At 37.9% G+C, this 13,712-nt stretch overlaps 1 protein-coding gene across 3 annotated transcripts in view; it reads left to right on the forward strand.

Moving 5' to 3' along the window:
- Positions 1 to 13,712, forward strand: part of PRKDC (protein kinase, DNA-activated, catalytic subunit) — a 270,539-nt gene that overhangs the window by 203,948 nt on the left and 52,879 nt on the right. For all 3 annotated transcript variants that reach the window (XM_074318994.1, XM_074318995.1, XM_074318996.1), the window contains exon 69: positions 12,612 to 12,801. In XM_074318994.1, the coding sequence (XP_074175095.1) occupies positions 12,612 to 12,801 (190 nt within the window). The remainder of the gene's footprint in view (positions 1 to 12,611; positions 12,802 to 13,712) is intronic.

Consider the following 13,712-nt stretch of genomic DNA (forward strand, 5'->3'; position numbering starts at 1 on the left):
TCTGGCTAGGTCTTATTTTCGGGGAAACACGGTATGTATATCTTTTCACAATAACGAACTGTCTTCATTACTATTGCTTTATAGTAAAACTTGAATGAGATAGGGTGAATTCTCCAACTTCGTTTTTCTTATGAAAATTACTTTATTTTTAGGTTATTTACATTTATATATACATTGTAGATTCTGCTTGTCAATTTTTACCAACAAAAACTGAGAATTTGCTTGGGATTTTATTGACTGTAGATCAACTTCAGGAATTGCCACTTTAACAATATAGAGTTCTCCAAATCATGAATGTAATTATGTCTTTATTTATTTAAGTCCTTTTTAATTTCAATGATTTGTACTTTTTCGATATGGATATCTTGGATTTCTTTGGTTAGATTTGTTCCTAAATATTTTATCATTTTCGGCACTGTTGTGTATGGAGGGTTTTTTTTCAATTGTATTTTTTCTAATTATTTGCTGCATGTATACTGGTTTTCTGCGAATGTTTTTTGTTTTGTCATGAATGGGTGTTGAATTTTGTCAAATGCTTTTTTTGTATCTATTTAATTGATCATATTGTTTTCCTCCTTTATTGTGTATATGTGTGTTAGGTCCATTTGGTCTACAGTGTCATTCAAATCTTCTGTTTCCTTACTGATTCTCTGTCTGGATGATCTATCCACTGTTGAGAGTTGGGATATTAAAGTCCTCAATTATTATTGTATTGTTGTTCATTTTTTTTCTTTCTCTTTTTTTTTTTTTTTTTTTGTAATTCTGTTAGTGTTTGCTTTATATAGGTGCTCTGATGTTGGGTACATAAATGTTTATAAATGTTATATCTTCTTGATAGATTGACCCCTTTATTAGTATATAGTACCGTTCTTTATGTCCACTGACTAGTCTCTCTGCTTTAGGGCTGCTGGGCTAAGCAGCTCCCAAGGTGCTCCAGGTTTGTGGGTCAGTTGGGGGCCAGGAGCTACAATCAGCAATAGGTGGAACTATAAATTAGCTTCCCTGCCTGGACAGAGCGGTAAAACACACTCCAAGGCTAGCAAGTCTCATTGTTTGGGGTCTCAAATCAGGCAGATCTACACCCTGCCAAGTTCCCTGGTCAGAATAGGCCACCATCCTGGCTATGCAGATGAATAGAGCTATTGCTTAGGATTTCTACTTGGGCAATCCGTCTGCCAAGATCCAAGCCCTAGATCCAAGTGGGCCTACCAGATAGTGACCCACACCACTGAGGTATAGCTGGATGTTTACCTTTGGCTCTCTTTTTTTCACTTAAGAAACTGTAGGCTTGGAGTGGGTTGAGGGGCTCTGAGTGCAGTTCTTTGCCTGCCTGGGGCATAGGCCATCTCAATCTCTGTGGTACAGCAGTGTGCTTAAGCCTTACCCCCTGTGTTCTAGGACTTTTGACAATGGTGTCTTGTTCATGAGTAGTTAGTTGTTAGTTGGTTTTCTTGTGGGGGGAATTGAATGCGAGAACAGTCCGTGTCTCTCCATTTTGATGTCATTTCTTTATTGTGTTTATGGTGGATTACATTAATTGCTTTTTGAATATGAAACAAATGTCTCATTCTTGGGGTGAACTATGGGTGGTGATAATGATCCCTTATATGCATTCTTGGATTTGCTAACATTTGTTAAGAATTTTAAAATCTGTGTTCAAGTGGGATGTTGGTCTGTAATTTCCTTTTCTGTAGTGTCTTTGTCGGGTTTTGGTATGTATTAGGATTATGCCATTCTCATAAAATGAGTTCAGTCATATTCCCTTCTGTCTTTTTTTAAAAAAGTTTATGTAAGATCCTTCTTATTTCTTACTTGAATATTTGAAAGAATTCACCAGTGGAACTATATGGGCTTGGAGTTTTTCCTTTGGGGAATATTTTTGGTAATACATGTAATTTCTTCAATAAATATAGAGCTATTAAATTTTCTATATTTTGTTTGTCAGTTTTGTAAAATTGTATTTTTCATTACATTTTTCCATTTCGTCTAAGTTGTCAAATTGTTGGCATAATGTTGCTCATATCTTATTATTTGTAATATCTATGGTGGGAACCCCTTTTTCATTCCTGCTAGTGTTGATTTCTGGGTTTTTTTCTCGATCAGTCTAGCTATAGAGGTTTGTCGATTTTATTGATCTTCTCAAAGGACCATCTTTTGCCTTTGCTCGTTTTCTTTATTATCTATCTGTTTTCTATTTCATCCATTTCCATTTTCTTCCTTCTACTTTGTTTAGACTTATGTTGCTCTTATTTTTTAATTTCTTAAGGTGGAAACTTTAATCATTTATTTTATACTGTTTCCCCTAGTATAAACATTAAAGTCATATATATCTCTCTGAGCACCACTTTAGCTACATACTGTAAATTTGGATATGTTTTGTTTTCACTCATTTAGTTCAAAATACTTTCTAATTTTCATGTGATTTCTTTTTGATCCATGTAAACATTAGAACTGTTTTAATTTCCAAGTAGGGGAATTTTCTGTCCCTCTTATTGTTATTGATTTCCAAATTAATTACATTGTGGTCACAAACCACATTCTGTATGGTTTCAATCTTTTTAAGTTTATTGAGACTTGTTTTATGGCCCAGTGTATGGTCTGTTTTAGTAAATGTAGAATGTGCACTTGAATATACTGTATATTCTGCAGTTCTTAGAAGTAATGTCTATAAGTTTAATTAGATTGAATTGGTCTGGTGTTTTTCAGATCTTCTATATTTTTACTGATTTTTTTTGCCTACTTCCATCAACTGCTGAGATAGGGATTTCAAAAGCTCCTACGATTATGCATTTTGTTTTTCTCTAATTCTGTCTATTTTTTCCTTACTGTATTTTGAACTCTATTATTAAGCAGATATACATTGATAATTGCTGTATCTTCATGATGAAATGTTCTTTTTATCATTTGGTCAAAGTAATGATATAGTGATATACAGGCAAACCTCAGAGATACTGCAATTCAGTTCCAGAACACTGCAGTAAAGCGAATATTGCAATAAAGTAAGTCACATGAATGCTTTGGTTACTTAGTTCATATAAAAGTTACATTAACACTATACTATAGTTTATTAAGTGTACAATAGCATTATGTCTAAACAAACAATGTATGTTCCTTAATTTAAAAACACTTCATTGCTAAAAATGCTAGCCATCATCTGAGCCTTTCTCAGGTTGTAATTTTTTTGCTGATGGAGGGTCTTCCCTCAATGCTGAGGCCCGCTAACTGATAAAGGTGCTGGTTGTTGCAGGTTGGGCAGGCTGTGGCAATTCCTTAAAATAAGACAACAATGAAGTTTGCCACATCAATTGACTCTTCCTTTCATGAACGATTTCTCTGTAACATGTCATGCTGTTTGATAGCATTTTACCCATAGTAGAACTTTTTTCAAAATTGGAGTTAAATCTCTGAAACCCTGCCACTGCTTTCTCAACTAAGTTTATGTAATATTCTAAGTCATTTTTGTCACTTCAACAGTCTTCACAGCATCTTCACTAGAAGTAGATTCCATCTCATGAAACCACTTTCTTTACTCATCCATAAGAAGCACCTCCTCATCCATTAAAATTTTATGATGAGATTTGAGCAACTTAATCACATCTTCAGGCTCCACTTCTAATTCTAGTTCTCTTGCTATTTCCACCACATCTGCAGTTACTTCCTCCACTGAAGTCTTGAATCCCTCAAAGTGACTCATCGGGGTTGGAATCAGTCTCTTTCAAAGTCTTCTTAATGTTGATATTTTAACCTCTTTCCGTGAATGTTCTTAATGGCATCTAGAGTGATGAGTCCTTTCCGGAAGGTTTCAGTTTGGTTTGCCCAGATCCGTCAGAGAAATCAGTATATCAATTATAGCTTATGAAATATAGTTCTTCAATAATAAGTATTGAAAATCGACATTACTCCTTGAAACATCAACTGCAGAATGGATGTTGTGTTAGCCGGCATGAAAACAACATTAATCTCATGGCACAACTCCATCAGAGCTCTTGGGTGACCAGGTACACAGTCAATAAGTAGTAATATTTTGAAAGGCATCTCTTTTCCTCAGCAGTAGGTTTCAATAGTGGGCTTAAAATAGTCAGTAAATCATGTTATAAACAGATGTGCTGTCATCTAGACTTTGTTCCATTTATAAGCAGAACAGATTTAGCATAATTCCTAAGGGCCCTAGGAATGGAAAATGAGCATTGGCTTCAACTTAAAGTCACCAGTTCCATTAGCCCCTAAGAAGAGAGTCAGCCTTGTCCTTTGAAGCTTTGAAGCCAAGCACTGACTTTTCCTCTGTAGCTATAAAAGTCCTAGATGGCACCTTCTTCCAATATAAGGCTGTTCTGTCTACCTTGAAAGTATACTGTACCCACCTACGTTAATTATCTAAGCTAGATCTTCTGGATAACTTGCTGCAGCTTCTACATCAGCACTTGGTGCTTCACCTTGCACTTTTATGTTAAGGAGGTCGCTTCTTTCCTTAAACCTCACAAACCAGCCTCTGTTAGCTTCAAACTTTTCATGTGCACCTTCCTTACCTCTTTCAGCCTTCATAGAATTGAACAGAAGTTTGTGCCTTGTTCTGGATCAGACTTTGGTTTAAGGGTATGTTGAAGCCAGTTTGATCTTCCCAGACTACTGAAACTTTCTCCCTATCAGCAATAAGGTTGTTTTGCTTTGTCATCATTCTCGTGTTCATGGAGTAGCATTTTAATTTCCTTCAAGAATTTTTCCTTTCTGTTCACAATTTGGCTAACTGGCGCAAAAGGCCTAGCTTTTGACCTGTCTTGGATTTTTTACATGCCTTCTTTACTAAGCTTAATTATTTCCAGCTTTTGATTTCAAGTGAGAGATGTACAACTCTTTTTTCCACTTTAACACTTAGAAGCCATTGCAGGGTTATAAATTGGTCTAATTTCAATATGGTTGTGTCTCAGTGAATAGGGAGGCCTGAGGAGAGGAAGAAAGATGGGGGAAAGCAGTCAGAACACATATTTATTAAGTTGCCACTTATTATATAGGCATGGTTCATGGCTCCCCAAAACAATTAAAATAGTAATATCAGAGATCAGTGATCACAGATCCCATAACAAATATGATAATAATGAAAAGGTTTGAAATATTAGGAGAATTACCAAAATGTGACACGGAGACACGAAGTGAGCAAGTGCTGTTGGAAAAATGGCACTGATAGATAGACTTGCTTGAGGCACGATTGCCACAAACCTTCAATATGTAAAAGAACAAACTGATGTTTGCCAGAGGGGAGGTGGGTGCAGAGATGAGCTGAAATAGGGCAAGGGCTTAAGAAGTACCAACTTGCAGTGATAAAATAAGTCGCAGGGATGTAATTTACAGCGTAGGGAATATAGTCAATAAATATGATAACTGTGTACAATGACAGATGTGTACTAGACTTCTTGTGGTCATCACTTAGTGAGGCATATAAATGTTGTATCATTGTTGTACCATTGAAATTAATAAAATATTGTAATCTTCAATTTGTACAAAGCACAGTAAAGCAAAGCACAATAAAATGACGTATGCCTATGTGTGAGTGTGGAATACGTGTGTGTATAAGAAGTAACATGTATATAACATATATATAACGTGTGTGTGTGTGTGTGTGTGTGTGAAGTAACATAGTGAAAATACTAATAGATAATATTACATTTTTGCTTTAAATAGTTTTTTACATATGGGGGTGCCCAAAAAATGTATACACATTTTAAGAAAGAAAAACTATTAAAATTGTAATATTTAATATATACCAATAAAAAAAGATGAATACAAGTCACTTTTGACTACTGCAATTACAAGAGATGCTCAAAGTGGTTACCATTAGCGTCCAGACATTTCTGATTATGGGGAACTACTCTTGTGCAACGTTGACCAAAGTGTCCACTTGAATCGCTGCGCATGCCATTTCAGTAAGGTCCCCCATACGTAGAAGTCAAGGGAGGTTAAGTCAGGAGAATGTGGGGAAAACTCAGCTGCACCTCCTTGTCCTGCGCATTGTCCTGGCAAAACCTCATCGAGGCAAGCTATTCGTGGAAGTGCGAAAGACAGCTGTGCTTCCATCATTTTCTTTGACTGTCTTGCCTGTCGCATGGTGATGCTAGCATTCAATTAATTAATGCCATCTTTTGAACGAACGTCATACTGCACATTGCTACCGTAATTCAATTCAACTTCAAATAGTAATACATAGATAACATCTGTTAAAATTTGTATACATTTTTTTGGTACCTGCGGTATTTGAAAGAATTTGTGAAGAAAAAAGTCTTATTTTTTTAATTTCATTTTTTATTTTTGTATTAGTTTCAGGTGTACAAACCAACGTAATAGTTAGACATTTAAACCCCTCATAAAGTGATAACCCACCCCCAAGCTGGAAGACATCTTATATAGCTGTTACAATACCATCAACTATCTTCCCTATGTTGTACTCCACATCCGGTGACTATATATACCTATATATTTAGTTATAGTTGACATTCGATATTATTCTACTTCAACTCTTCAGGTGTATAGCACGTTGGTCAAGCATCTACGCAGTCTATGGCATGACCCCCCTGATAAGTCCAGTGCCCATCTGGCACCTTACATGATCTTTACAACATTGTTGATTATATTCCTCATACTGTATTAACTATCAATTTATATTTCTTAATGCCTTCACCTTTTTCACCCTGACCCCAACCCCGTTCCCATCTATCACCCTGATAGATCTAGTACCTATCTGGCACCATCCCTAGTTATTACAATATTGTTGACTATATTCCTTATGCTGTAACCTACATCCCCATGACTACTGCATAACACCCAATTTTTTCTTCTTAATCCCTTTACCTTTCACCCATCCTTAACCCCTCCCATCTTAAAGAAGTCCCTCTAAGAGTCTTCGTAACACAGGTTTGGTGATGATGAACTCCAGCTTTTCCTTGTCTGGGAAGCTCCTTATCTGTCCTTCAATTCTAAATGACAGCCTTGCTGGGTAGAGCAGTCTTGGTTGTATGTCATTGCTTTTCATCACTTGGAATATTTCCTGTAACTCCCTTCCTGCCTGCAAAGTTTCCGTTGAGAAATCAGCTGACAGTCTTACGGGGGCTCCCTTGTAGGTAACTAACTACTTTTCTCTTGCTGCTTTTAATATTCTCTCCTTGTATTTAACCTTTGGCATTTTAATTATGATGTGTCTTGGTGTTGGCCTCTTTGGGTTTATCTTGTTTGGGACTCTCAGTGCTTCCTGGGCTTGTATATCCAGTTCTTTTACCAGGTTAGGGAAGTTTTCTGTCATTATTTCTTCAAATAGGTTTTCAATTCCTTGCTCTCTCTCTTCTCCTTCTGGTACCCATATAATGTGAATGTAGGTACGCTTGATATTGTCCTGGAGGCCCCTGAAACTCTCCTCAATTTTCTGGATTCTTTTTTCTTTTTGCTGTTCTGGTTGGGTGTTTTCTGCTACATTATCTTCTACATCGCTGGTTAGATCCTCTGCTTCATCTAATCTACTGTTGATTCCTTGTAATATATTCTTCGTTTTCATTATTGTATACTTTATTTCTGACTGGTTCTTTTTTATGTTTTCAATCTCCATTGTTATATGATCATTGAGCATTCTTATAACCAGTGTTTGGAACTCTACGTCTGATAGATTGCTTATCTCCGTTTCACTTAGTTCTTTTTCTCGAGCTTTGTTCTATTCTTTCATTTGGGACATGTTTCTTTGTCTCCCCATTTTGGCTGTATTGTTTCTATGTATAAGTAGGGCTGCTATGTCTTCCAGTCTTAGTAGAGTGGCCCTATGTACTAGTTGTGCTGTGGGGTTCAGTGGCACAGTCTTTCTGGTCACCTGGGCCATGCTCTCCAGGTGCGTCCCTTGTGTGGGTTGTGTGTGCCCTCCTCTTGTAGTTGGGCCTTGGTTGATAACTGTACATCAGTGGGAGGGACTGACCTTTGGACTCACTGGTTGTGAGGACTGGCCTTGACTACAGTGGAACAGTTGTTGTGCAGGGTCTGATCCTACAGAGCAGGATCTGCGTCAGCAGGGCTCTATGCCTGCCCAATCCTCCCCTTGGGTGTGTTAGAATTGGAGATGGCTAGGTGATGCTCCAGCTCGTTTTGAAGCTGGCCACTGGGGGCACCAACCCCAGGACCACCTTGGACGGGATCTGCTGTCGGTCTACTTCAGCCACAGCCTGTGCCCTACCCGGGGCCACCTAGCAGGAGCCAGAAAGAAATCTGCAGATGTCTGCTGCCCATGTTGTGCCTGGAAACGCCTTGAGAAGCCAAGTCACTAACCAAGGCCAGATGCCACTAGTGCCAGCTTAGAGCTGCTCAGCCAGAGATATAGGACACGCTCAAGCCAGGTGCTGCTTGTCTGGGTTCCGCAAACCTTTGAGAGACCCTAGGAAACAGCTTGAGCCAAGGCAAACGGTCTGCATGAAAAAGCCACTGAACGCAATCTGAGTGTGCCCAAAAGTTGGGCAGAGACGGGTCTCAAATTGCCAGGACAGGACAAATGAATGGCGGAGACTCAGAAATGGCGGCCACCTGTGTTCGCATGCTGGGAAGGGGGAGGGCGCAACAAAGAAACAATCGCCTTCGCCAGCTGCTCTGTCCAGGAGAAAGCTGCCTCTCCAGGCCCCATCCCCAGCCAGACAACTCAGTTCCCCACCATATGTACCTGCTGCCTTTCTAGCTGCCCCAGCGCTGGAGCTCAGAGTGAGTGATTCCGTTGGTGGGTAAGTCTGTGTGCAGTCCCTTTAAGAGGAGTGCCTGTGAGTGCAGCCACACTGTCTCACTCAGTCACAATCTGCTGTTTTTCACAACCAAAAACTATGGGGACTTCTCTCCCCGGCACTGGAACCCTGGGCTGGGGTAGGGCTGGGATCTCTCACGCCTTTAGGGGATGGGGGGGACCCCCACAGCCGAAATAGCCCTCCCGATCTTTAATGGTCACACGTGGGTGTGAGACCAGCCTGTGCCACGTCTCTGACCTTTCCACCAGTCTGGAGGTGGCTTTTACTGCAAGTCCTTAGTTGAAAGCCTTCAGTTCAGCTTGATTTTAAGAAATTCTCAATAATGGTTGTTTTGTAGATTAGTTGTAATATTTTCTTTTTTAAGATTTTTATTGGGGAGGGGGAATAGGACTTTATTGGGGAACAGTGTGTATTTCTAGGACTTTTTTGGGGAACAGTGTGTTTTTTCCCAGGACCCATCAGCTCCAAGTCAAGTTGTGCTTTCAGTCTTAGTTGTGGTGGGCGCAGCTCAGCTCCAATCCAGTTGCCATGTTCAATCCTAGTTGCAGGGTCACAGCCCACCATCCCCTGCGGGAGTTGAACCATCATCCTTGTTGAGAGCACGCTCTCCAACCAACTGAGTCATTCAGCCACCCCTCAGCAGCTCAGCTCAAGGTGCCATCTTCTATCTTAATGCAGGGGGGAGCAGCCCACCATCCGTTGCAGAAATCGAACCATTAATCTTGTTGAGAGCACGGCGCTCTAACCAACTGAGCCACCTGGCTGCCCCTCGGCAGCTCAGCAGCAACTCAGCTCAAGGTGCCTTGTTCAATCTTAGTTGCTGGGGGGGAATCACTCTGGGAGTCAAACCATCAGCCTTATTGCCGAGCACGCACTCCAACCAACTGAGCTATCTGGCACCCCTCAGAGTAATTTTGATGTGGTTGTGAGAGAAGGTAAACAGCATTTACTTACTGCACAATCTTGGTTGTCCTTGAAAAAATTCTTCTTATACGTATCATTTCTGATGCTCATGTTTCTAAATATCCAGGATTTCCTCTGATAGTTCCCTTAAGCTGAAAATTTTCCTGTAGCTATTGTTGTAGTGCAGGTCTGTGTGTGATGAATTCTCTTAGTTTTCCTTTGTCTGACAATATCTTTATTTTACTGTCATTCCTGGATATAGAATGTTTTCTCTGGATATAGAATTCTGGGTGGATCCCCTTTCCTCCTCAGCAGTATATTTGGCCTTCAAGTCTCTGAAGAGAAAGTCATGATTATTCAAATTGTATGTGATGTATTATATTTTTTATCTGGTTTCAAGATGTTTTTTTCTTTATCATTGGTTATCAGTGTTTAGATTATGATATGTCTAGGTATGGTTTTCTTTGGATTTGTCCTGTCTGAGATTCACTGAGCTTCTTGAATCTGTACATTTATGTCACCAGATTTGGGACAAATCTGTCATTGTTTCTTCAAAAAACTTTTTTGCCACAATTTTTCTCTTTTTCTGTGTGGGATGCCAATTACATGTATGTTAGACCTTTTGACTTTGTCCCCTGGATCCCTTAAGCTCTGTTCATTTCTTTTTTTAAGATTTTTTTTAACTTTATTTTTTTAAGTGTGTTTTTCCAGGACCTATCAGCTCCAAGGCAAGTAGTTGTTTCAATCTAGTTGTGGAGGGCACAGCTCACAGTGGCCCATGTGGGGATTGAAGTGGCAACCTTGTTGTTAAAAGCACCATGCTCTAACCAGCTGAGCTAACCAGCCACCCCAAGCTCTGTTCATTTCTATTCAGTCTTTTTTCTCTTTATTTGTCAGGTTAATTTGTTCCTATTGATCTGTATTCAAATTCACTGTCATTTTTCTCTGTTGTCTTCATTCCTCTTTAAATTTACCTAGTGAATTTTTTATTTCAGGTATTGTGTTTTTTAGTTGTAAAATTTCCATCTTGCTCTTTTTATACTTTTTACTGAGATACCTACCTTTTCATTTATCATGTGTATTTGTCTTGACCTCTTGTAGTATAGTTAAAATAACCGCTTTAAGGTCCTTATATGATCATTTCATTTCAACATCTGGGTTATTTTCGAGTCGGCATGCGTTGACTGTCTTCCATTGACAATGGATACGATTTCCTCATTCTTTGTATATCAGTTAATTTTGGGTTGTGTCTTTAAAATTGTGAATATTATCTCGTGTAGACTCTGAGTTCTTTTCTAATTCTCAGGAGAATGTAGATTATTTTACTTTAGTAAGCAATGATCCCACTTAGATTTGCATAGTAGACTCTGTCTTGCTTTTGTTGGTTCAAATTTCAGTTCCATTTTCAACCCTTTCCTTTAACTGTTTTGATCAGTCCTGCATATGCATACTTCCAGGTAAACTGAAAACTGTGGCTTCATATACAGAATAAAAGGATCCCTTCTATGGCTTTTTCCCCCTCCAGGATTCCCATTATAATCTTTGGTCTGCCTAAGCTTTCCAGGTTTCTCTAGACACAATGCAATAGGGTTTCTATCCAGAATCTTAGTTACTCAGGTTGCCACACCACTCTCCAAGTGTTGTTACTCTCATGGAAAAACTGGAAAAAGAAAGAAAATATAGGAAACTCATCCCAATAGCAATACTTTCTCCCAGTTTTGACTTCCCTGCACATAAAGTCTGCTTTTTTATTTACTCTCAGAGTTCTTCGGTGGTTGTATTTTGTGTTTTATCCAGAGTTTCTAATTTTTATCAGCAGAAAGGTGGGCTGTAGGGGACTCACACTAGAACCAGAACTCTGTTATTTTTTTAGAAAGATGATTCTTTTCCTGACTCCATTCTCCCCAATCTGATACAAGAACATGTTATGTACTATAAGACTTCTCTACCTTTGTTTAATTTGTTCCTTCTATCTGAAACTTTCTTAACCTCCTCTACCACTGGAAATTGAATACATTCTTCAAAGCCCAGGAAAAAGTCCACCTCGTTTTGTGAAAGCTTATCCACATCCCCTTGTTGTCCCACCTCCCCTTTCTTTGAGCGTAGGCACTTAATTCATACTGGTGGTATAACGTGTTTCATTCATTAATTATTTCTTCAAATATTTATTAAGTACTGATTTTATACCACTTTTGCTTGTTTATTCTTACAATTAAAAACAGAAAGGTTAAAAAATAGTAGCAGCTATTGGGAGGGAGGGGGCCCTTGTGTGTTGCATAGGGGTGAGGATCACAGAACCAGATAGATCATTAGTGAGGCTTGTATCTTTGGAATGACCTAAGAAACAAAAGAAAAAGATATATGAGACATGCTAGCTTGAAATTAGTTCCTGGATGAACAGAAAGTAAGTTGATTTTTGATCAAGGGTGAATTTTGTGTGTTAAGGTCCTTTGCTCATGTTACTGACAATGGAACTAATTAAAATAAAAGCACTACAACAAAGTCATATGTAAATTATTATATAAATAAAAATAATTTCGTAGCAATGTAGTCTTATCTTTTAATATTTTCAGTGACTATAACCTATTTGCTGCTTTATATTTTTCACCTTTGAGAATAGGTCTTTAGATTGGGAGATATAAGGAGGAAAATGGTTTTTGACCCAACACAGAGTGTATTACCCATTCATGACGAGAGAAAATTGTGAGTTTAAAGGCTTTATTTTGTGGAGGTGAAGGCAATAAATGATATCTGGAAAATTCCATTGAAATATCCTTGGTGATATTTAAAGAATTAGTTAATTAAAATGGAGATTAAATCCAGTGCCTACAGTGTACATTTACAGTCCAAAAAATGAGCAAAACTCTAAGTCTGTGAATGCTATTCCGTAGTTTCCTGTATGTCAGAGATTTCTTTCATGAGGTGTTAATTCTCATTCTTCTTTGTTTTGTGTAGATGTTTCTTTCTTAGTAAAATAGAGGAGAAACTTACTCTTCTTCCAGATGATTATAGTATGAACATGGATGGAGATGGAGATTCCAACGACAGGATGGAGGTACAGGAGCAGGAAGAAAATATTTGTTCTCTGGTTAAGAGCTGTAAATTTTCCATGAAAATGAAGATGGTAGAGAGTGCAAGAAAGCAGGTAGGTACTCATATTTATGTTTCTCTATTGTATCACAGACGTTTCTTAAATTAGCTTTTTTTAAATTTAGCTTTTCTTTAAAATCTGAATCTTTAGGATAATTGAGTTGTTAGTATTTTTCCTCTGTATCAGAAAGTAAACTAAGGAAACACTTACTTAAAATTATCCAGATAGCCTTTAAAGTTTTTATATACTTGTTAATCATTTCAAAATGGTTATTTTTCTCTTATTGAAAAAGAAAATAAACCTAATATGTTTGATATTCTTTAACAAAAATGAATGCTTGCCAGCTGATTACAAATTATATTGAGGTTTAGTTTGTGGAAAAGTATCATTTGATAATAAGATTCTTTATTAATATAATTATTCTTTGCTTAAAAGCTGCATATAACTATTTAAATTTATCAAATCATATTTGAATATTTTAGGGGAGCTTGCTCTTTTAATGACCCTATATTGATTGCTGTTATAAAGCAAAGAATGTTATTCTAGTAGAAATAATTAATATTTCGTCCTTGTAAGTTTAAATGCTCATTTATAAATCTGTCTTTGAGATGGGTGTTGTATCAGTTATGAATCTTTATATTACAAATAATAGAAAATCCAACCCAAAGCAACCTAAATGAATAAAGGCTATTTATCAGTACCCATAAATGTGAAGTCTAAAGCAGCCAGCTTTCAAGGACCTTCTTTCTCTCCTTTGGTTCTCTCTTCCACCGTATTGGTTCAAGTCCTCAGATTCTACATAGCGGCATTCTCTGGCAGCTCCATGCTCAGCCTCCATTGTTGGAAATGGATGTGGATGTTTTATATCTTCTTCCACACCACATCTTCCAGGAATTATATATAGTTTCTCTCTGACTAATTCCTAATAAAAAAATTTTTTTTCTTTTCCCCCAGAAGGCACCAGC

This window comes from Rhinolophus sinicus, linkage group LG14 (genome assembly GCF_036562045.2).
Source record: "Rhinolophus sinicus isolate RSC01 linkage group LG14, ASM3656204v1, whole genome shotgun sequence".
NCBI lineage: Eukaryota > Metazoa > Chordata > Mammalia > Chiroptera > Rhinolophidae > Rhinolophus > Rhinolophus sinicus.